This window comes from Oryctolagus cuniculus, chromosome 6 (genome assembly GCF_051225735.1).
Source record: "Oryctolagus cuniculus isolate XC-2025 breed Fujian yellow rabbit chromosome 6, ASM5122573v1, whole genome shotgun sequence".
NCBI lineage: Eukaryota > Metazoa > Chordata > Mammalia > Lagomorpha > Leporidae > Oryctolagus > Oryctolagus cuniculus.
The window spans coordinates 94,296,551-94,321,942 of NC_142872.1; the positions used below are offsets into that span (position 1 = coordinate 94,296,551).

General features: G+C 40.0%; 1 protein-coding gene across 2 annotated transcripts in view; it reads left to right on the plus strand.

Annotated features, from left to right (window-relative positions):
- The window catches only part of PREX2 (phosphatidylinositol-3,4,5-trisphosphate dependent Rac exchange factor 2), a 334,883-nt gene that overhangs the window by 134,795 nt on the left and 174,696 nt on the right, over window positions 1-25,392 (plus strand). For both annotated transcript variants that reach the window (XM_002710460.6, XM_089336348.1), the window contains exons 12-19: window positions 2,030-2,133; window positions 2,808-2,857; window positions 4,358-4,433; window positions 10,697-10,769; window positions 16,497-16,639; window positions 16,786-16,878; window positions 18,971-19,119; window positions 24,534-24,619. In XM_002710460.6, the coding sequence (XP_002710506.2) occupies window positions 2,030-2,133; window positions 2,808-2,857; window positions 4,358-4,433; window positions 10,697-10,769; window positions 16,497-16,639; window positions 16,786-16,878; window positions 18,971-19,119; window positions 24,534-24,619 (774 nt within the window). The remainder of the gene's footprint in view (window positions 1-2,029; window positions 2,134-2,807; window positions 2,858-4,357; window positions 4,434-10,696; window positions 10,770-16,496; window positions 16,640-16,785; window positions 16,879-18,970; window positions 19,120-24,533; window positions 24,620-25,392) is intronic.

Sequence of the window (25,392 nt, forward strand, 5' to 3'; positions counted from 1 at the left end):
CATAGAAGGGAAACAGAAGGTTGAGTCGTCACCCACAACCACTGTTACCCAGATGCAGTTTCTGTAGTGGCACAAAGCTGTAGGAGTTGCAGTGCCCAGTACCGGCACTTTGAGATGAGAGCAGAACTACAACCCGTAGTGGAGGCTGCTGTGGGAATTCTCCGTTCCACGCCTTACCTCCAAATTTGGAAGGCTGGTGTGTAGATGGAGATCACGAAGTGTTTGGTGGAGTGGAAGGAGTTCTGGGAGTGGGTTTTGTGACTGGTAGGAATCCAGGACCCCAAGACAGCTCAGAAATACCCGAAGGGAGAGCAGAGTCACTGGGGGAGGCCAGACGCGAGTCATGGCACCAATGTAAGGCTGCCGTAAAACACACCAAACACTGGACTGAGGGAAAGAGTTTATTGGTGGGGAAACCCAACAGACCAGAGGGAAGGGGCGCAGAAGGAAAAGAGGGGGAAGGAGAGCGTATGAGAGACAGAGACAGAGAGGTAGAGAGACAGAGAGAGAGAGAAAGAGATCAAGAGAACTGGATTTTTAAAATGTTCCTTTCTCCTCAACCTTTTGGAAGAATTTCAGAAAGATTGGCCTGAATTGTTCTTAAGTGTTTGGTAGAATTCTTCAGTGAAACTATCTTGTCCTTATGTGGGAGTCTTTATGAATATGAAAATCTATCCTGAGGATAGTAATGAAAGCTGGCAACTCATTTTCCACTAAGAGATACATAAATTTCAAGTGACTTGTAAGGAAAGCTTTTCTTAGTGTAAGAACTGTTATAATTTTGGATTCAGTAACATTGAAATTATTTAATCTAATTGGGGGGTCTAAACACAGGACAAATGGTCAAGACTGATGTGGGTGATCTTGGCCTGATCACAGTGAGATAAAACAGATAAGCACTGAAATTCATTTCTAGGACTGAGGATCAAATCGGAATTCAGTAATCTGGGTGTCTGCTCTTTGGAGGGCACTTTTTGCCTTGCTTTGTGGTATTGTGAAGGAATATAAAGCAAAAACTCATATGTTTATACAAATATGCTATAAATTTATATGAATAAGTACATATTTTATACCAGCCAAATTTTGCTAATGTCAATTTACTTGCAAAATAGTTATATGAAAATTATTGATATATTAAATTAACAGAATTTTATTATAACTCTTAGTAGCAAAACATTGGATTGGCCTTGCTGTGTTAGAAAAGCACAAACTTGGTCTGGTGTTGTGGCACAGGTTAAGCCACTGCTTGCAGTGCCAGCATTCCATATTTGAGTGCTGGGAGTCTCGACTGCTGCTCTTGAGATCCAGTTCCGTGCTAATGTGCCTGGTAAAGCAGCAGAGGATGGCACAAGTACTTAGACCCCCCACCTGGGAGACCAGAGGGAGTTCTGGGCTCTCAGCTTCTACTCCTACCAACCTTGGCCATTGTGGCCATTTGAGGAGTAAACCAGTGGATGGAAAAAATCTCTCTATATATCTATCTCTTTTCCCTGACCTGTATTTGTCTGTCACTCTGCCTTTCAAATAAGCAAATAAATAAATATTTAAAAAAAAATAAAAGTAGGAGGCTGGCACTTTGGCTCAGCAGGTTAAAGCCACGGCCTACAGCACTGGCTTCTCATATGGGCAATGTCTTTTGTCCCAGCTGCTCCACTTCTGATCCAGCTCCCTGGTATTGAGCCTGGGAAAGCAGTGGAAGATGGCCCAAGTGCTTAGGCCCCTGCACCCACAATGTAGTTCAGGAAGAAGCTCCTGGCTCCTGGCTTCGACCTGACTTAGTCCTGGCTGTTTCAGCCATTTGGAGAGTGAACAAGCAGATGGAAGATATCTCTTTGTCTGTCTGTCTGTCTGTCTGTCTCTCTTTCTAACCCTGCCTTTCAAATAAATAAATCTTTAAAAAAAGAGTAAAAAGTTTTTACAGCATTGAAAGTTTCAGTATTTGGGAATGTGTATTTTATAGGTATATATCTTTTTAACTTAGCACTTTTCAGATTGTAAGTATTTTAATATATTGTTCCTATGTTTTTAGTTACAGATAAACATCAATTCAAACCAGAGCAAATGTTATATAGATTTCGCTATGATGATGGAACATTTTATCCAAGAAATGAGATGCAGGATGTGATTTCGAAGGTAAGGACTCGTCTTGCAACGTCTTCAATAGCAGAATTCATGTTGTCTTACTAAAGAAAGATAAAAGACTGTAGACAGACTTAAATTCTTCTAGTTTGGAAAGTTTATAAAGTAAATAATACAAGTATAGCCTCTTTTCTTTTTTTAGTGTTCCAACAATTCTAATGTTAGACTATTTTTCTGTTCCCTTACATCGTTCTAAATGGAAATAGTGGCATTGCATCATTTAAGAGGTTATAGACATTGGAAGTTGTTTCACATGTAGCAACAGGTGGTTGTGATACTTGAATAAATATAAAAGATATATATAATAAATGTAACATCAGTTTTGTACACTTGGCAAAATTTATATTGACATGTAACAAACAAGAATAGACATTGCACTGTATAGATTTTTTTGTTTAAATTTTGTCTGGAAATTTCACATTCTAAGAAAAATAATTTAGAAATTTTTATTTATTATATTATTTGTATAAATATTACAAATTCATAACACAATTTGATCCTATTCCTTCATAGGTTTAAATCGTAGCATTTTTATGATAAACATAACATTTGAATGATTTTTGAGGCTTTAAAATGACTCAAGAATGTTGACAGTGAACTTCTTTGAAATTATCATCGCCATGATCCTTGAGTATTCTTACTTAATATTTGACATATATTTTATACAGGGTGTAAGATTATACTGTCGTCTTCACAGTCTGTTTACTCCAGTGATAAGGTGAGTCTCATTTATAAGTTCTGGAAAACTTAGAGCGAAATGTTTGTATTGTGTCTCACAAAGTAGAGAGAAGTAGAAAAGAATGAGTGTTTGTGGACTTTCTGCCATCTTCCTGTCACAGATACCCTGCAAATATTTTTGATAACTTAATAGTAAGCACTAAACTTGTAGAAATGGATGCTTACCGTTTTTTTCTGCTAAACTAATAGAAAAAATAATGGTTTAACTTTCCATTTACCTGTGTAGATTAAGGTTGCATGTGAGTGTAAGTACATTCTGAAAATACATTGTAGCCATATGGGACTTCTTATCAATAAAGTAATATTTTGTAAGAGTTGATAAGAAGGAGTTATTCTTTGGCTAGAAGTGACTTTATGAGTTGTCTTGAAAATGTCTGGGAAGAAGTTGTAAAACAGATGGAATGTATAATAGTTGTGCTTTTAGTATGTGTGAATTTAGCTTATACAGAGATAATTACTTAGTGTGAAAAATGGCAGTCCTACATATGATCCATAATTGATGACCCTTTTCTTTCTTAGTGAAGTTCATGGTAGCTAAGAGGAGATGGGCAATGACAGATTTAAAAGATAAAAATGCTGTTGATTACTAACTATGTTACTAATTTATTAGTTATTAATAAGTGGCTAATCTTGTTCATTTATCATTGAAATTGCAGAAATTTCAAGTATATCTCAGGGAGCTTTTTTATGGACTAGGTAGAATGATGTAAATATTAGTTGTAAATTATTGACCAAGGCTAAAGGACAGCAATTAGAATTAGTAAGTATTACTTACTTCCAGTATTTTTTTTGCAGTTTGGATTTTGTGACATTTTGGCAAAGACTGTCATTCTCTCATTCCCCTTTTGATCCAGGCCCAGAAAATAAATGCATTATAGATTTTTGCCCTTGGGCAAAAAAGCTTTAAAAAATTTCTCAGTTCCAGGAAGTCTGCTGAATGAGGAGGCCAGTCTATCCCCTCAATTCCCTGGGGATGTGGTGTCTCTGTGTCCCACTCTGATCAGACCTTATGTGCATGGCAAGCTATTCATGTGTCTCCTGCAGGGGCAGGCCTGCTGGTTTTCCACTACACCACGGCTGAAAATATACAAGGAATCCTGTCGTGCAAATCCCGTTTTCCTGGGAATGCGGAAGGGGACGAGGGCACCGTTTTATTTTTTTCCTGTAGAACCTACCATAATTTAAAGAGAAGAAATTCTATTTCATTGTTATTTCATTAATGAGTTATGTATTGCTAGCTAAATTAGTATCAGGAATACAGTGGAAATAATATATTTGGATAGAAAAGAATATGGAAGAAGAGAATATGAGGCTCTTCCATAATATAAGCTGTTGAAGGAGTTCTCAGCTGTTACACACGCTTTGTAAATCTCTCTTCACTGGTGACCTTTTCTGTTGCACAGTGATACTAAATGAAAGTGTTCTCTTGAGCTCACCATCGCCTTGCTTAATGTTTTTGGTTTCTTTCTTTTTTTAATAGAGATAAAGATTACCATTTAAGGACCTACAAATCTGTGGTCATGGCCAACAAACTGATAGACTGGTTAATTGCACAGGTAAATAGCAAAACAGATGCCACTGAGCTTTTTTTAAATTCCTTGCTGCCTTAGACTTTGAGCATGTGAGTTCTGCATTTTTCATGATAGCTGCCTGTAGATGAATCACAGTGAAGTAACTCGCTTGGGTTCATACAACTAATATGAAACAGATTCAGGATTTGAACCTAGATAATCTGAATTCTGTCAAACTTGATTTTTATGCTGTCTTGTCTTTCAAAAGGAAAGTGTCCCTATTTTTTAAATATCATCTGAAATTCATCAAAAAATGCTAAGCACTGGTTTATCATTGAAGAAAGCTGTCCTCATATTACTAAAATTGTTTGCTTTTTTTTACTAACTTACTTTAAATTATCTATTAGTCCTAGCAAGTTATACTAATGTCTCTGCACTTTTCTCTGTTAGATAATAAGTGTACTTTGCTAACATGAGTTTTAATATCTGTCTACAACCATTTTAACTAGGAAAGCACAGCTTTGATTATTGTTCCTGTTTCATCACTTCTTGGAATTTGGATGCTGACTGCTAGCTACTCAGTGAACCAAATTAGAATATCTAGCTTATCATAATAGATATTAAAATATATATTTGAATGTTTTCTCATACTAAGTCAACTAATAAATGACCGAATGCTTTCCATCTGTTAAAGAAAAGGCTAAGAAAACCAATATCCACTTTAAGTAAACTTATTGTTTTGGAGGAGGGAATATTGCTTAGTTGAAATTACATTGCTACACTTAGATATTTGAGTCAACTTCATAAGCAGTTTGACTTTCTTCTTTTTAAAGCTAGTGGCTTACCTTTTTGTTACAAGTAGATAATAGCATTTGCTATTTCATCATGAAATGTCTACTTTTATCTTGTTAATATTTAATCCATATTTGGTTTATCTGAACACATATATTGAGTTCTTTATTCTTCAATATTCATTTCTAGACTGTTCAAGACAACCTAACTTTGTATGTTATAGGAGCTGATTTAAATATATCTAGAAGCTAAGGTTATAGATGAGAACCAATCATTACTTTTGGATAAAACTGATTCATGCTTCCAGTGGCTGTCCTAGACTCAGAACTTTATCACACTCTGGCCAATGTGTGTCACTAGAATCAGTGCCATGGTCAGAATGGGACTTGAAATTTTCACATGAACCTTTCCAATATGTTGATTGTATGAGAAAATGAAGGGAATTGATTTGAAGCAAAAGGCTTTGCTGAGCCAACATTTAATATTTTAATCAGGAAGTCAGTTATCAGTTATCATAATTTTTAGGCATTTTTGCTTTCCTAGGGTAAGTGTTAGAGAACAAAATAAGCAGCTAAGATACTGGGCCAAATTGCAAATTATTTTTGTCTTCAGTTTTTGTTAGTGGTCTGTTATCACAGTTTCTATAGAAATTGTATGTAGCAGAAATTGCTGTAGACTTTCTCAAGTAATGTGGTATCTGATGCCAGCTCTGCTGATAACTAGTTATGCAAACTTGGACAAGTTACTCCATCTCTGTTAGTATTCACATCTGTTCTGTATTTTCTGTAATAGCTGTGCATGTCATCTCTTGTCTATCAATGAAGATTTATGGTTTGGATATTGTAAAATAGGTCAAAATTTAAGTATCAGACACCATTTTTATTCCTTCACTTTATTTTTAAGCTACTTTCTTATTTTTTAATATTAGCTTGCTCTTCATTTTTTTATTATTTACTTTTATTTGAAAGGCAGAGTTACTGAGAGAGGGAGAGACACAGTGAGGCCTTCCATCCACTGGTTCACTGCCCAAACGGCACCAATGGCCTGAGCTGGGCTGAAAGCCAGGAACCAGCAGCTTCATTCAGGTCTCCCACATGAGTGCAGGGGCCCAAGCACTCGGGCCATCTTCCACTGCTTTCTCAGGCACATTAGTAGAGAGCTGGATTGGAAGTGGAATAACCAGGACCTGAACTGGTGCCTATATGAGATGCTGGTGTGGCAGGTGGAGGCTTAACCTACCGTACCAGAGTGCTGGCCCCATTGCTTATAAAAGGACAACATGGGATGCCTTGGAAGAAGAATACATAATAATGAAATGATAAGAGAACAAGTTAAAGTTGTTAATCTGTTATTAAGAAAAGATTTTCAAAAAGAAAGCATTTCTTTCAGCAACACTCTCAAAAAATGATTTCCAGTACTAACCAAAACATTGAGTTGATTTGATTAGCTCTAGAGAACAGAATAAAGACCAGATCCCCTTCAATTGTCTATAGATTGTTTAGGAATATATTCCAGATCCCAAAGTGTTTCTCTGATTTTGCACTGTATTTTGTTGTCATATTGGAAAATATAATGACTCTGATTTTCTTCTTAGTACATTTTTTCACTTGCTGTTGTGTGGCTTCTAGTTGGTAAAGTTCACTTCTTGACAAATGCATCACATACTTCTAAAACGCCATTCTATTTGTATAGGTTTTAATTTCACATTTCATAATTAAGCAGCACCTTGCTTTGTCTCAAATATGCAGTTCTTAGTGTACTTTTTAAATTCTCAACAGGTCTATGTGGTACATGAAGGATTTTTGAAGATGTAAGGGCACCATTGCAGTGTAACTCATGTCTTTTACACCAGTGTGTTCTATGTCATATTAGTCTGGCCAGCGTAGTATTTGAATAATTCATTAAGTAAAACAATCAAATATCAGTTAGTGTTATTATAACTTTACCATTTAGACAAGTGCTTTGATGATTAGAATAAAATAAACAAAACAGGAAGCAGCCATGGTTTGTGCCTTCAGGGGGCTGTTGGTCAGTTGGGCTCATTTGCTAGGGAAGCTAGTATTATGTATTGAGATTCCACTCCTGTATCATCTCCCCAGAAAGCCTTAGTGTCGGCTCAGGGTCCTTTTCTGTGGCCTCAGTTCACTGAGTGGATCTGCCTACTCGGAATATTGACTAAATTTACTATGATCATTATAACCACCACAATAAGTGACCAATTGACTAGATTCAGCTGACTTGAAGGAAGTATTTCTGTTGAGTGTTTTAATATGTATCACTAGTACTTGACATGATATATAGGAAAAAAAATAAATATCTCTTGAATGAATGCATGAAAATGGCAAAACAGCCAGATTTTTGAAGAGAGCCAGGTGTATAGTTTGAAGTAACAGATATACAAGTGCTTTAGCATTAACAAGGAGATTGGGTGAGGGTTGCATTGTCACAGTGTGAAGTAGACCATACGTTGGTCTTTCACAGGAAGATCAATAGAATCAAATGGGAGAAAAGTAAAGAGAATGGCATTATGGGTATACACGATTACGCAGGTAAAAGTGAGCACAGAGTATTTGGGTAGTAGTGTGAGGCCAAGGCAACTAGAGCCGGAACTGTGGGTACTGCGCCTTAAAAAATGAAACTGGAGAAGGAAGGGTAAAAGCAAGATTTGGAAGATCTTAAGAGCCCAAAATAAAATCTTGATATGTTCTAGATAATAAACAGTGTTGAAAGTTGTAGAATATGAGATTCCTATGTAAGAAAATTGAATTCTATCACAACATGTATCATAGAAAGCCCAGAAAGTATTTTCTTAATTTAGAGCAAAGATGAAGAAACATCAGATTACAGTACTGACAAGAGAAACGGAATCCGAGCCAGAGAGAACAGAGAACAGATTTTATTTTGAGAAGGAAGAGAGAGAGAGTGAGAGAGAGACAGACAGATAGACGGACAGACTGACGAACACTATGTGCTGGTTTACTCTTCAAATGCCCATCACAGCCAGGATTGGACCAGGACTAGATCTAAGAACTGTGAAAACAACCCAGATTTCCCATGTCAATGGGAAGGACTCAATTAATATTTTGAGCATCACTGCTACCTCCTAGGGTCTGTATTAGCAGGAAGCTGGAGTCTGGAGTGGAGCCAGTTGTCTAACCCAAGAACTCTGTAATATAGGATGTGGGTGAGACATCTTAACTGCCAGGTCGGTGGTTGCTCCTAGGGAATAAGTGCTTTTTCTTTTTTTCTTTTTTTTTTTTTTTTGACAGGCAGAGTGGATAGTGAGAGAGAGAGAGACAGAGAGAAAGGTCTTCCTTTGCCGTTGGTTCACCCTCCAATGGCCGCCGCGGCCGGCGCGCTGCGGCCGGCGCACCTTGCTGATCCGATGGCAGGAGCCAGGAGCCAGGTGCTTTTCCTGGACTCCCATGGGGTGCAGGGCCCAAGCACCTGGGCCATCCTCCACTGCACTCCCTGGCCACAGCAGAGAGCTGGCCTGGAAGAGGGGCAACCGGGACAGATTCCGGCGCCCCGACCGGGACTAGAACCCGGTGTGCCTGCGCCGCTAGGCGGAGGATTAGCCTAGTGAGCCGCGGCGCCGGCCTGGGAATAAGTGCTAAAAGATGAGATGGTGGGGGCAGGATGACACAGTAAGTGAGAAACGCTTCATAAACTGTAAAACATACAGCTGTGTCGCTCCTCCTCTCGCGGAGGAACGACACTGGACCCTGTGCTGTTCTCTTTGCCTGGGTTTGCTGTCGGCCCTTCCCGGGTTGCCAGCCCTCACTTGCGGAGGAACGACACTGTCCTGGGTTAGCTGCTGACCCACCGCCTCCGCGGAGGGGCGGCACCCCTGCCACTTTCCCCACTTCCGCGGAGGAGCGGCACACCGCCGGCCGGCTCTCAGGGGTTCCTCAGATGTTTCCCTCAGATGTTCCTGGTGCATGTTTTTTCTCTCCTCCTTTATAGTCCTCTTCCACCAATCCATGCTCTGCTGCCCACACGCCGAGCATGCTGCTCTCCTCCAATCAGGAGCAGGATCAGCTCCTGCCACTTGTTAGTCAAGTTGGCAAGGCAGCTGCATAGAAGTTGTTTACTCCTCCCCAGAGCCATATTGTGGGAGATCAGATGCATAGAATTAGTCCTAGTTCCAGTAATTTAGTCTAGTCTCAGTTGCTCCCCACACAGCTGTAAGATTATTTATCCATAATATGTAAGTGTTCATACATGTACATGGATTCATACTTATATGAATATTGGGTATTTCCCAGATCAAGAAGAAAGGTTGTTTGAGCTATTTTCTTTTCTTTTTTCTTTTTTTAAGATTTATTTTATTTGTGTGAAAGACAGAGTTACAGAGAGAGGTAGAGACAGAGAGAGAAGTCTTCCATCTGCTGGTTCACTCCCCAGATGGCCACAACGGCCGGAGCTATGCTGATCAGAAGCCAGGAGCCAGGAGCTTCTTCTAGGTCTTCCATGAAGGTGCAGGGGCCCAAAGACTTGGGGCATCTTCTACTGCTTCCCCAGGCTATAGCAGAGAGCTGGATCGGAAGAGGAGCAGCCTGGACTAGAACTGGCACCCATATGGGATGCCAGCGCTTCAGGCCAGGGCTTTAACCTGCTGCACCACAGTGCCGGCCCTTGAGCTATTTTCTTGGGTTCAGTTACAAGATCTGATTATGTTTTTGGCAAGATGGTGAAAAAGAAGCTTGCATTTGCTGGCTCAACCAAATAATTCTCTCTTAAAATATTACAAATTACTACACATTAATAGATTGTTTTAGATTTCCTTCAAGGCAAGGCCATATGTTGGAATGGAAGTTGGTAGTCAAGATAATGCATAATGATTTTTACCTGTGTTTATTTGGTGTTTTGTTAACTAACAGGCTATTGCTGTATTGCATACTTAGGATACAAGATCTAAGAAATAACAGGAATCCTCTATAATTGCAATAAGCTTTTATTATGTATATATTTTAATATTTGACAAAAGATGTTTTTCTGTATAATAGTTGCCACATATCAGAGAAAATATGATATTGTCTTTTGGGACTGGCGTGTTTCACTAATCATAATGGTCTCTAGTTGCATCCACTTTGTTACAAGACAAGATTTCATTCTTTTTTATAGTTGAGTAGTATTCCATCATGCATATGTTCCACAATTTCTAATATACAGAATACAAAAATAGTGTATATAAACAAAATTGACATTTTGAGGTTTGATTATTGTTGATAGCCTTTGTCTATATGCTTGAGGAACAGTAGTTTTTCTACTTAAAAAAAAGGATTTTTTCCCAATAATTTTACATATTTGTTTTCACTTAATATCAAAAGAAAATGTTTCCATAAACAAGTGAATATTTTCTAACAATTAGATGCCTCTTGTCTTATGAAGCACGGCCTGCTACAACGTGAGTGGCTTTGTTTCAGTGCAGTGCTGGGAATGGCACGTGTGGTGAAGATGCAGCCACGTCTGCCCTGGCCTCTTAACTCACACAGTGCTTTTTGAATTGACAGGGGGATTGCCGCACCAGAGAAGAGGCGATGATATTTGGCACTGGACTCTGTGACAATGGATTTATGCACCATGGTAGGGGTTTTCACCTTGGAAGCTTACGGATGTGTTTCATTGTTTGCTTCTTCTCCCAGCACTGCTAAGTGTCTCAGGGCCCCAGGGAGTCTTCAAGCCCCAGTCCTTTCAGTTTCCCTGCTGGGGCCGTTCCTTTGTCAGATTGCTACTCTTCATCAGTGGCCATGGCTTTGCTCTGATTTTTCTACACTGTCCTGATTCCAGAGGAACAACAACTTCAGTAGAAGTTTTGTTGCTTTTTCTGTTTGGAAAGTTCATATATCTCTTTGAAACTATTTGGTTTTACTGAAGGCCGGTATATATTAGAATGATTAAATGAGAGGTATATGGTAGGATATTTTTTGTTGTTTTTTTTTTTTTTAGAGGAATGTTTTCAAAATTTCCTCAGGGAACAAAATTACAGATCTCTGGAAAAACTAATTGGTTCTTTTTGGCCATTAAAGATTGATTTCTTTCAATGTTTTACAAAGTTGTTGAACTTTTCAAAGTAGAAGACTCAATTTTTTCTCCTTTATTCATAGAATACATAAACCCAATCTTTTCTATTATTAATATGCTTATAAATATTTGATAACACTTATGCCCATTTATCAGTTGTTTTCAAGGAATTGTTACAGTTTCACGAAGAAGAGAGTAAAGGACAAAAGTTACAGAAATGTTGAAATCATATAGTTATCATATGTTTCTCAGTTCCATGCCATTCCACTCTTTCTAGATCCCTGTGTGGGCTCCGATGAGGTTATTTGGTCCTTAAAAAAACAAACTATGGAATGAAAGAAATTAATGACAGTTAAGGCAGTTAAAACTATAATATCGAACTGAAAATCCTCACAAGTTCTGATTATTTTCATCTTTAATATAAAGCATGCATAAGAAATAATATTTGTAAACATTGATTGTTAAACATTGAGTTAAGACAGTTTTCCATCTAAGTTTGTCAGTGAAATACAAGCAGTTTGGCTTATGCCCACCTTCACTGGTACCCAGTCTTGCTCCTTTGGACAGACTGGTGGATTGTGAGCTTTGGGAAAATGCTTGTATCATTAACTCAATCTAAAATGTATTCTTAATCCTATTGTTAGAAATGGCTTGTTTCTAATTGGAAGCTGATCATTTTATTTGTAAATTCATGTTGCCAGCCAGTCTTCCCATCCAAAAATCAATGTGTTCCTTCATCTAATCAACAATTGTTTGTTGGAATTATATAAAAACAATGAAATAAAATAGTGGTCCTTTTTGGTTACTTACAGTTGTCAAGGTACTTGCGTGTACTACCTCATCTTGGTTTTATTCAACATTATGAAGGTTTTGTTGCTTCTACTGTATAGATGAGGAAACAGGTTCAGAAGTTACAAGCCTGATGCTTTCTACTGTTCCCAGGGACCACTGTCTTCCCTGTAGTTGTGTTTTAATGCATCAGCCTCTCCCAACAAGTACACTTCAAAGCACGTAAGGGCAGATGAAAAGAAATGGAGAAGATCCCATTTTTTAAAAGTATTTTGATAATTGTCAGGGTATTCTTCCTATTAGAATGTAGCCTTATTTTATTCTGTCTTTTTTAAAGATTTATTTATTTATTTGAAAGTCAGAGTTAAACAGAGGAGAGGCAGAGTGAGAAATAGAGAGAGAGAGAGGTGTCTTCCATCCACTGTTCACTCCCCAATTGGCCGCAAAGGCCAGAACTGTGCTGATCAGAAGCCAGGAGCCAGGATCTTCTTCCAGGTCTTCCCATGAAGTTGCAGGGGCCCAAGCACTTAACCATCTTCTACTGCTTTCCTAGGCCATTGAAGCGAGCTGGATCAGAAGTGGAGCAGCCAGGACTTGAACTGGTACCCATATGGGATGCCGGCACTGCAGGCGGCGGCTTTACCTGCTATTCCACAGTGCCGGCCCTGTAGTCTTATGTGGGGAGCAATCCGGACTAGACTAAGTTACTCGAATTAGGACTTATTCTATGCATCTGCTCTCCCACAATATGGCGCTGGGAGAGAAGTAAACAGCTTCCGCACAGCTGCCTCCAGTTCAACCAATTAACTGTAGGACTTGCTCCTGATTGGAGAGCAGCGTACTCGGCGTGTGGGCAGCCGAGTTGGGATTGGCAGAGAAGGACTATAAAGGAGGAGAGAGACGGCATGCACCAGGAACATCTATGGGGAACATCTAAGGGAACCCGTGCAGCCCCCAGAGAGCCGGCCGGCGGTGTGCCGCTCCCCTGCGGAAGTGGGGAATGCGGCCAGGGGGAACTGCCCTTCCACGGAGGTGGAAGGGATAGTAGCCAACCCGGGAAGAACCAGCAGCAAACCCGGGGAGGGCCGAGCAGACGAAAGAACAGCGCAGGGTTCAGTGTCGTTCCCCCACGAAGAGGGGGAGCGACATAATGGTGCCGTGACTCGGATAGGAAACCTAGGAGGGAAGAAATGACTCGGATAGGAAACCTAGGAGGGAAGAAATGACTCGGATAGGAAACCTAGGAGGGAAGAAATGACTCGGATAGGAAACCTAGCTCGGATAGGAAACCTAGGACGGATAGCAAACTTAGGAGGGAAGAAACGGGAAGAAATGGGAAAATACCGGAGAGAGAAACTAGCAAACAGCCTAGGGAAAAGCCGGACGAAAAAGGAGCCGGAAGAAGCTATTGAAAGCCTAGGCATAGACTCGAAACAGCCTAGGGAAAAGCCGGACGAAAAAGGAGCCGGAAGAAGCTATTGAAAGCCTAGGCATAGACTCGGATTCGGACTACGGGGGGAAGCTGGGAGAAATCTCTAAGGTCGAAAGCGAAAGTGAAAGCTAGAACAAACAGACTCGGACGCGGACTGTGGGGAGAGGCCAGGAGAAATGAGGGAGGAGTATCGTTGGAAGAAAGCTTGGGGAAACATACCGGGTAGAGAAAAATGTTAGGGAAATTGAAGCCGCGGGGGGCAGGCCGAGGCGGAAACGAAAGCCACTTTGGGGTTCTCAAGTTAGCCCGGGAATAGGGGGCGAAAAGTTGAAACTAGAAGCTGAGACGTAAGCCAGGTTGGGATCCGTCTGATTAGCCCGGGGAGCAAAGGACGGGAAGCCAAACCGTGGGGCGGAGACGTACGCTGGGTTGAATTCGCCAGGCTAGCCCGGGGAACTTAGATTGAATGCTAGTGGTGGAGACGCAAGCTACGCTGTGTTACTCGCGGAAGCCGCCGCGTGCAGAGAGAGCACGGGGCGTGAATAGATAAGGGAACGGGGCTGGCGTAGGCCGTGGTTCAGACGCGAAAGGGTTAAGCGTGGAGACCGCGGAGCGCGCGAAGCCGAGCCGCGCAAAGCCGGGAAGCTGCGCAGATGAGAGAGGCGCGCGGGCTGAAGCGGCGAGGTGCCGGGAAGCTGCGGGGATAAGAGAAACAGAAGTTTGGAAGTGAAGTAAAAGAGAAATGGGAATGCTGGAAGATAGAAGTGAAATGGGAGAGGTAGGAATGCCCGGAGATAGAGAAATAGAGAAAAATAAGGCCTCCCCTCAACATGCAACAATTAGGAGGCTTGGATTCGGTCTGCCTGATTTAAGGCGGTAAGCGCCAGCAAAGCTCGACCAGAGTATGAGCTGCAGGTCACCGAAGATAGGCACAAACCAACACTAATAAGTCTCCCCCACAATACGGCAATGAGAAGGCTTGGATTCGGTTTGCCTGATAGGTTTTGTAAACACCTGCAGGCAGTTCTAGCAGAGCAGAGCATGCGCTGCAGGGCACCGAACACAGGCACGCATCAGCGCCTAAAAACCTCCTCACAATGGCGAAGAGAGGACCCGGATTCGGTTTTCCTGATTGATAGGACTTGTAAGAGCCTGTGGCAACTCTAGCAAGTACAGCAGAGTGTGTGCTGCGGGACACCGAAGACAGGCGCGTATCAACGCCAAAAAATAAAAAGAAAGGGGGATCTGTGGGGAGCAATCCGGACTAGACTAAGTTACTCGAATTAGGACTTATTCTATGCATCTGCTCTCCCACAATATGGCGCTGGGAGAGAAGTAAACAGCTTCCGCACAGCTGCCTCCAGTTCAACCAATTAACTGTAGGACTTGCTCCTGATTGGAGAGCAGCGTACTCGGCGTGTGGGCAGCCGAGTTGGGATTGGCAGAGAAGGACTATAAAGGAGGAGAGAGACGGCATGCACCAGGAACATCTATGGGGAACATCTAAGGGAACCCGTGCAGCCCCCAGAGAGCCGGCCGGCGGTGTGCCGCTCCCCTGCGGAAGTGGGGAATGCGGCCAGGGGGAACTGCCCTTCCACGGAGGTGGAAGGGATAGTAGCCAACCCGGGAAGAACCAGCAGCAAACCCGGGGAGGGCCGAGCAGACGAAAGAACAGCGCAGGGTTCAGTGTTGCTCCTCCACGGAGAGGGGGAGCGACATAATGGTGCCGTGACTCGGATATGAAGCCTAGGCAGGGTTTAGTGTCGTTCCTCCACGAAGAGGGGGAGCGACAGTCTTATTTTAAAAGAAAGCCAACAAAACATAAACCAGACATGATCAGTGCCTTCCAGGGATATCTAGGGGTTTTGAAGGGAAATATTAGCATTTGGATTATTGGGGAAAGAAATCACTTTTGGAGAAATACAATTATTCAAGTTTTTTTTTTTTTTAAACAAAGAACTAAGAGTTTGTGGAAACTAAAATCACATTTCATCCAGAAGACATATTTCCAGTTTAAAGTGTTAGAACAAAAGTGACCACAATGAGAATTACTCACACATAAAAGGACAGCACTTCACTCATTCAAATTTTCCCATGATTGTTCAGAATATTAAAGACATGCTGAAAGTGTTAATTACAAGTTGAAAACACCATACACGGGTGGGCACCGCGGCTCACTTGGTTAGTCCTCCGCCTGCGGCGCCGGCATCCTGTATGGGTGCCGGGTTCTGGTCCCAGTTGCTCCTCTTCCAGTCCAGCTCTTTGCTGTCGCCCGGGAGGGTAGTGGAGGATGGCCTGAGTGCTTGGGCCCCTGTACCCGCATGGGAAACCTGGAGGAAGCACCTGGCTCCTGGCTTCGGATCAGTGTAGCTCCGGCAGTAGCAGCCATTTGGGGGGTGAATCAACGGAAGGAAGACCTGTCTGTCTGTCTCTCTCTCACTAACTCTTTCAAATAAAAAAACACCATATGTTTCTATTTTTTTTAACATTTATTTATTCATTTGAAAGAGCAATAGAGAGAGAGACAGAGAGACCCAGAGAGAGATCTATCTGATGCTTCATTCCCCAAATACCCACAATAGTCAGAGCTGTGCCAGGCCAAATCCAGGAGCCAGGAACTACATTCTGGTCTCCTACATGGGTGGCAGGAACCTAAGTACTTGAGGCAACCTCTGCTGCCTTCCCAGGTGGATTAGCAGGGAACTAAATCTGAAATAGAGTAGTCAGTAAAGTGGCCTAACTTACTGTACCACAACACTGGCCTTTTTTGGATTCATTTTAATATTTTATTTATTTTGATTTTAATCTGAAAAGTGACAGACTTGGTTAAGTATAAAATCATTAGAATTGAAAACACACTAAGTTTAAAAATGCGAAATTCTTTTTGTAACCTAAACTTAAAGGATCATTGCTTTGGAATTATAGAAAGAAATAGAAAAAAAAATCCTAGGGATGTTTGTGACTGTGATTTGTCCTAGGAATATAAAGTTGAGGTTATTTACCAGATATCTACTGCTATGGAAAATGAATTTGAGTTTTGGGTTAATTGAAACAATTTGTTTCTGTAGTCCTTGAAAAAAGTGAATTCAAAGATGAGCCCCTACTTTTCCGCTTTTTTGCGGATGAAGAAATGGAAGGATCAAATATGAAACACCGACTTATGAAGCATGACTTAAAGGTTGTGGAAAATGTCATAGCTAAGTCATTATTGGTAAGTTTATGAATATAAATATTCTTCTTGATTGGACATTACCAGGAGATTAAATAAACAATTTTGATGGTGCTGTGTCTTACATCATTGATTTGTATTGCTTAAAAATTTGCTTTATCAGTAACATTTTTATTTTTGCATTTCAGATCAAATCTAATGAAGGCAGCTATGGCTTTGGGTTAGAAGACAAAAATAAAGTTCCAATAATAAAGTTAGTAGAAAGGGGATCTAATGCTGAGGTAATGTAAATGATAAATTTTCTTTTAAATTAATATAAAAGTTCTAAACCAATAGAAATCAGTCTCTCAAGTATATTTACTAGAGATATTTTCTATGAATTATCTTACTCTTAGAAGCAAGATGGATGGTAGCCTAGCTCAAGAGTAGGCACTCAGGGATAATTGAAGGCAATAAAGGTGAGAGAGGGTACTATTTTTATAGAGACATATAGCTTGGAACTTCTTTACTTCCCAGGAGGCTAAATAACTCATTCTATATCCCTGGGTCTTTCCAATCTGGAAACTTGCGGGACCTGCATAGTGTTGGACTATACTATGTGTGTGAGATAGTTATTTTGTTCGTTCTAGGGCTACGTCTTCCATTTCACTGTCACCTTTGACAGTAAAACACATGCTTCAACTCATTTTCTGATTAAATTAATACTGATTGACATTCTTTCACTTTACCCACCTTGTAAACAAAGAGATCTCTTGATCACTCGTTACACATATTTATTTAATGCCTGTTATGTGCTAGGCAATGTTCTAACCTCTGGGAATACAGCAGTGAACCAAAAAGAAAAAAAATCATGTCTTAATGAAGTCTACCTTCCCATGATATATCCCAAGTATGAAGTGTCTTTAAAAAGTTTGTGGTAAAAGCATGCATTGAAACAGACTGCATGGCTTTTAAAATTCTTTGCACCAAAATGCAAATTATCTTTTAATTGCATTTTCCGTGAACTTTTTGTAGTTCCCTCAGGTTTGGAAGTCTTGTCACCTTACAAGCTACCTGGCTTGTAAGCTGCTTAGCATTCAAGCCAGTTTCTCCATATTCAGATCTGTCTTAGGGAATGTGAGAACTAATGAAATCTAGTTTTTAACTTGAATTTATTTTGAAGTTAGCAGCAAACTGTCACCCATCCTGCTATCTGTGCATGCCTAAGGTCTCTGTCTTTTAGACACAAATGCAAGACAAATCTTTTTGGATACCACACTAATTTCAAACAAAAACTCATACTGTACATGAACCTGGCCAACAAATGACTGTTTTTAGTAATTTTCTATGAGAAGGAAATGTTTCTCTTGGCCATTTCAGAGGATATTCTCAGAGCACAGCTTTGTTGGCTAGGCTGCTGATGAAAGGCCCCATCCCTGGTCTTCATTACTTAGCTGACAACCAATACAGTAGTAGTTTATGGGCAGGAGAGCTGGTTAGCAAGAATGTCGTGGTTGGCATGCAAGGATAATGTCTTCCTTTTCCTCTTCTCAGCATTTTGCACCTGGATAGCCCTATTCTTGTTGTGGCTCTCTGCCTAGATGTCAGGTCACTCCTCTGCTCTCTACCAGATAGATTAATGCTAATGTTGGGCTACAGATGCATATTTGCATGTCATAAATCTCTGTATACAGAGGTTGAAACTCTGAGTTAATTGGATATAAATGGGAAACATAGTTAAAACATTAAGCAGGGTGTGATCATTTGGTGCAACAGTATCAGGACGCCTACTCCATATAGCAAGTGCTTGGGTTTGAGTCCCAGTTCCACTTCCCATTCTGGTTTCCTGCTAGTGGGCAACAACTGATGGCTCAGATTCAGGGTTCCTGATCAGCCACATGCAAGGTCTGGTTTGGGTTCTAGGCTCACTGTTGTCTTCAGCCTGGTCCAGTCCTAGATGTTGTGGCCATTTTGTGAGTGAAGCAGGGAAGGACAATTTGTGTCTTTGTTTTTTTCTCTCTTTCTCTCTCTCTCTTAAATAAATAATTTAAAAAATTAAACTAGTCTCAATTTAGTTAAAAGGATTAAGTAAGAAAAAGAACTATGAAATAAAACAAAAAAAATGGTCACAGGAGGAATACTGTGTTATGGCAAGAAAGGAAGTGGGAAAAATTTCAATAAAGCTGTGTGATCAAATTTAAAACGAGGTCAAAGATAATGATGACTGTGTTATGTCATCCACAGTTCTGCTTTGTGGGTTTGTATAAAAACATTACAGGTGTGTTAAAATGTCAAAATATGTAAGCCCTGAACATTTTTGGATTCAAATTTTCTGAAAAAGTAGAGTTCTTGCTTTAATATAATTTAAATTTTTTTTTGCAATATCTCTCTTAGATGGCTGGCATGGAAGTTGGGAAAAAGATCTTTGCCATTAATGGTGACCTAGTTTTTATGAGACCTTTCAATGAAGTGGATTGCTTCCTGAAATCATGCTTAAATAGCAGAAAACCTCTAAGAGTTCTTGTGAGCACAAAACCAAGGGAGTAAGTTGTATGATTAATCTTGGATTTTGAAAAACAATTATGTATAACTGCATAAAATGGAAAATTTAACTAAAAGTCTATTATTAAGCATGTAATTTCTTAGAACATTTAAACCTCATCAATGTCACTAATACTGGTCTTTAGATGATGTGAAAAATTGCTACTTGAATTAGATACTTTCAGCAGAAATAATGCTATTCTCTGATTGCCTAAATGTTCCTGCTGTGGATTAGGTGAGTGTAACTACTAGCTGGAAAAGTTAGCAGAACACTTGAGAATAAAGAGCTGCATGTTCAGGGCCGGAGTTGTGGTACAGCAGCTTAAGCTGTTGCCTATGCTGGCATTCTAGATGAGTGGCAGTTTGAGTCCCTGCTGATCCACTGCTCCATCCAGCTCCCTGCTAATGCACCTGGGAAGGCAGCGGAAGATGGCCCAAGTGCCTGTGCCCCTGCCACCCTGTGGGATACCAGGATGGAGTTCCAAGCTCCTGGCTTCAACTTGGCCCAGCCCTGGCCATTGTGGCCATTTGGAGAGTGAACCAGCAGATAGAAGATATCTCTCTCACTCACTCTCTCATTCTCTCTTCTCTCCTCTCCTTCTGTAACTCTGCTTTTCAAATAAATGAAATAAAATCTTTATTAAAAAAAGAACTTCATGTAAGAATGTGTATGCTAAAAGAATTTTAAGAAGTATTAGTTGATTAGATTCAACTAATTGATTGGTTGTAACATGTGGGATCAATACTGAAATATTCCATGCTTATTTGTACTTAATAATATGTCAATTCCTTTAAAAAAGTCTGTCATCTATCTGTCTATATTTCTGTGTATCTGCAAGAGTACTTCAAAACTTTCATATAAAATTGAAAAGATGTGTTTATTATGGTGCAAAAAACTTTGAAGTCCCTGCATAATTTCTCATAATATGAATTTCCCATGAACTTTTGAAGTATCCTGCCTTCTAGTTTCTACCTATCCTTAGAAAAATATTCATATATATTAAAGACAATTTAGAAAAATTGAATAATTCCAAAGGAAGTCATTTCTTGTATAATAATATCATCCACAAATAGCAATTGTTACATTTTTGAAATATAGATTTCAATATATTTTCAATAAATTTTTGAAATGTAGAGTTAATTTTTCTAAGTATTGATAAACATACACAATTATGCACTTATAGAGTTGGGCCATGTTCTATATGCTGCTTTGTGATGTTTCTTTTTGTGTATGTATTAAAATCATATTATGGGTTGGCTGGCACTGCGTCTCACTTGGCTAATCCTCCGCCTGTGGTGCCGGCACCCCGGGTTCTAGTCCCAGTTGGGGCGCCGGTTCTGTCCCAGTTGCTCCTTTTCCAGTTCAGCTCTCTGCTGTGGCCCCGGAAGGCAGTGGAGGATGGCCCAAGTGGTTGGGCCCTGCACCTGCATGGGAGACCAGGAGGAAGCACCTGGCCCCTGTCTTTGGATCAGCGCAGTGCGCCGGCCGTAGCAGCCATTTGGGGGGTGAACCAACAGAAAAAGGAAGACCTTTCTCTCTTTCTCTCTCACTGTCTAACTCTGCCTATCAAAAAAAAAATCATATTATGGGTACACTTGAAAGACACTGGATGTTCCTTTGCAAATCATTTCCATCTACAGTATATTATTCTTTAATCAGATATACACCATGAGTTTATCTAATTGATTGAGATAATAAAGTGCATAGCACAATGTCTTAATGCACTATGATTGTATGAAAATTATGTTTTAAAAATCTACTTATATCAGTTCTTGATAGCAATAACCAATTTCATTAATTTTATGAAAAATGAAGGTTATCACTTCAAAAATGAAAAGGTTATTTATTTTAGTTACTCATGGAAATACTGGTAAGTACATATAGTATCCCTTACATATATGTAATATTATGTTTTATTACATATTCAGGAATAGCAGGGAACACTGCTCTCTGCTTGGGTCGCAGTACAGTGTAACATGATTTACTAGGTTGTTCCTAGCAAACCTGTTTCTGTGGCAGTATTAAGTCATTAAGACAATTGCCTTAGTTTCTGCTAACGACTTACCAGGTGGTCTGAAGGAGTGCCTCACTGAAGTTACTAATTTAGAAAAACTGGGCTAGAGGGCAGCAAAGAACCACAATAATATCTTCCCTCTAAAGCTAATTAAGTATCACTGCTGCTTCCTTTTTCCCAAAGCTGCCCAGGATAGGAGATCCTAGTTGCCTACCTGCTGCCACTCTGGGGGCATTGCAAAGGAAGCAGACTGGAAAGGACAAAGTCCTATTTCACAGCAATCATTAATAAAGATAAAAGACTGGCCCTGTGATTCCCTGATTTAACTCTACAAATATTGCCCTTCTGACCCTAGAAATTTCAACAGCTGGAAAACTTGGAGGCCATCAACTTCAAAACTAAATAGCCAGAGGCAAATCCTCAGTCTTAGAGTGAGATGCTGGGTGAGCATAGTAGGAACCTTTGTCTACTGACACTTCCCTCAGTGTGTGTTGGAGTTATCTAGAACCCTAGATGTCAGGTTCATGCCTTACCACTTGCTAAGTGTGTAACTTTAATGTCCTCATCCGTAAAATGAGAATAAGAGTACCTATGCTGTGGCGCTCCCAAGAACGCTAAATAAATCTAGGTTTGTAAAGAACTTAGGTACGGAGCCAGCACTGTGCTGCAGCAGGTTAAAACCTCAGCCTGCATTGCTAGCATCCCATGTGGGTGCCAGTTCAAGTCCTGGCTGCTCCACTTCTCATCTAGCTCCCTGCTCATGCACCTGGGAAAGCAGCAGAGGGTGACCCAAGTACTTGGGGCCCTGTACCCACGAGGGAGACCTAGAAGAAGCTCCTAGCTTTGGCCTGGCCCAGACTAACCGTTGTGGCCATTTGAGGACTGAACCAACAGATGGAAGAGCTCCCTCTCTGTTTCTCTTGTTTCTCTGTAGCTCTGCCATTCAAATAAATAAATCTTAAAAAAAAAAAAAAAAAAAAAACACCTTAGTGTTCAGCCCACATATCTAGTGATGTGATTCTTTCATGTGTTTTATCATTTATTTTTTCATTGCTTTTTTATTACATCAAGAGCATATTTGCATTCATTTGAAGACATCTTTGAAGATGGCAAACTCATTTTGTCTTTTTAAGTTGCTTGAAATTTATAATCCTTCCATTACACCATTATCCTAATATATGGGCCCTATAAAACCTCTCTCATATTTTCTTACAATAGCCTTTTATAATTTAAATAGAAATGTGTTTTGAAGGGAAAATGGTAAAAAAAAAAAAGGATAAATACAACAGAATTTTCTTTGGATTCTAGGTGTATTTTGGATTTGATAACACACCGGAGTTTTTCAAATGCTTTAAGTAGATGATTTAGGGCACTTATTTACTGAAAGAAATAAAACATTCCTCTTGTGTAAATGTCAATCTTTTAATAGGCAGTCTAGTGTTCCCACAAAAGAAACAAGTTTTACAGTGTTCATTTATTAAGGGGTCCCAATATTTTAACCAAATAGGTCTCATGGTGTTTTATACAATTTTGTAAAGGAAAAAAATGCAGTTTGTTCAGAAAGAATTGAGAGGCCACTGTGAATTGCTGCTAGTCCAAGAGCAACCATATCCATGGCCTGAAAGCTCTGTTATTTTAGCAAAAGTAAATGCTCATTCAAAAATAAAAGCATGAGCTGCCTCTGTTTTGGGGCCACCCTCACCAGAATATGTATTTATTCCTATTTTTTACTGATTTATCTTTTATTTTCAGTGAAATTAAAATTCACTTTGACAGGCACTCATAACTATGTGCTATTCAAAGGAAATGATTCAGCCGGTACACCATACAGTACTGATGGGAGGCTGAAGGGTAAATTGATTCTGTGACCACCTTCCCAGTTAGCATTTCTATCTCAGAACCCCTGCCTGGGTCGTTCTTGAGGTTGCAGTGTGTGCCATTGCCTTCTGGCCTAAATGCAGTCCATAGCTTTCTCTAGTGTTCTATGCAAACAGTCTTGCACAAACTGCCTCCAGCAGCTACTTTACAAGTGGCAGATAGGTTCTGCTGTTCCTATCTTTAGACCTCTGTCTAAAGTGTCCTTGCAGTGGTGCCAACATTTATTTCTTGATTAATTCATCTTTTGGAAACCACTTGTTCCTCGGGCATCAAGTGCTATCCATCACAATTTTATTGCATTGTGTTCATTTGTATTTGCTCTCCACTGCAATTTATTATACTCATTTTCATTGTTATGATGCTCCATCTTATCTTGTGTTCTCTGCTTTTCATTGTTGCTATCTGATTTCTGGCTTCCTTCTGTGGCGTATCTCATTTATTAGTGACAAATTGAACATCCTTCACTGGTTTGCTGTCACAGTTGACTCACAGTCACCATCCCTTCATATGGATTCACTGGAAAAATTTCTTTTCAAGTTTACCTTTTGATGTAGTCTTTTAAAATCTCACTACATAAAAAGGAATGTTAATCATATTCTTAAATTATTTTGAAGTAGTGTTTGACAGATCAGCGCTTTATAATTAGTTCTTTAATGAAGTTCTCAACAGGTAGAAAAGTATCAATTCTGTGTCTCTTTTTTATATGAACTTTTATAAAAAGTTTTCACGGGGTACTCATATTCTCTTTATAATAGCAAACTAAGGAAAGAAGCTGCTGTTCTGTTAAATACTTAATAGCCTAGCACAGAGTAGTTTCCCAATTGTATCTCTTTTAATCCTTATGATGCAGAATAGGTTTTAATGACTTTATTTAGTTATTTATTTGAAAGGCAGAGTTACAGAGGAAGGCAGAAAGAGGTCTTCCATCTGCTGCTTGACTCCTCAGATGGCCACAAAGGCTGGAGCTGCACCAATCCAAAACCAGGAGCCAGGAGCTCTCTCGGGGTCTCCCACGTGGGTGCAGGGGCCCAAGCACTTGGGCCATCGTTCACTGCTTTCCCAGACAACAGCAAAGAGCTGGATCGAAAGTGGAGCAGCCGGGACTCGAACCAGCACCCATATGGGATGCTGGTGCTTCAGGTGGTGGCTTCCCCGACTATGTACAGCACTAGCTCCTTAATGACGTTATCTTTCTTTGAAACTGTGTCAGAGAAGTTCAGGAGTTTATCTAATAACTAAGTACAGAATTGATGATTCATAGCTAGGTTAGTCTAGCTTCAGAGCTTTTCAGGATATACTCCGTAAGTCTGTATTCACTTTAGAAAGTGAATTGCATGTCTACTATGTACCTGTGTGAGGGTAAAAAATGCTGTTTGTTTCCAAGCATTTCTAACCCAGTGTCTTTCATATGGTAGATCCCCAATATGGATTTATTGAAAGAATAAGCAAAGGTGTAGGGAGTAGGCTTTTAACCAGTTTGGGCATTTAAAATTAATTTTACCTCATTTTTGAATTGATTTTAGGACAGTGAAAATCCCAGATTCAGCTGATGGGCTTGGATTCCAGATCCGAGGATTTGGCCCATCGGTTGTACATGCAGTAGGAAGAGGTAAGAAGTTAATTTCACGTGGAGGACAACCTTCCAGAATATTTGGGGTATTCTTTACAGATAAAAATATGTTTAAAATGTGCATAGTCATTTATGAACTTTCTCTTTAGACATATTTTCACTGTATTAAATCAATGGTAGTACATTCTGGAAACAATATTTTTTTAAAAATTGTCCTTTGGCATATTTATCATTGTTAAAAATTTGAAGTGAAATGGACACTATGAGAAGCAATGACTTGATGAGCCCTTGTCCTGACTGTTAATGAACAACTTTATCCCATTTAGTATTTTTTTGTTCTACTTAATACTATTGGTTGAACTCTGTAATTAACACGCAATTATTCATAGGTGTTTAAATTTAACTGAAAAGTGATCCCTGTTAAATATAAGAGAGAGAATAAGAGAGGGAGGAGATGTACAGTTTGGCACATGCTCAATCGGACTTGCCCTAAACGGTAGAGTTAGATACATGCCTGGGGACTCCAATTCAATCCCATCAAGGTTGCATGTACCAATGCCATCTCACTAGTCCAAGTGATAAATTTCTGTTCACAATTGATCATAATGGTACGATTAAGAGTCAAATGGATCAGATAAACAAGACTAGTGTTTGCTAATTCTAACTGATAGAATTAAAAAGGAGAGAATTATCCAACATGGGAAGCGGAATACACAGCAGACCCATAGAATGGCAGATGTCCTGAACCACGCTGGCCTCAGAATCAGCCCTTAAGGCATTCGGATCTGACTAAAAAGCCCATGAGAGTTTCT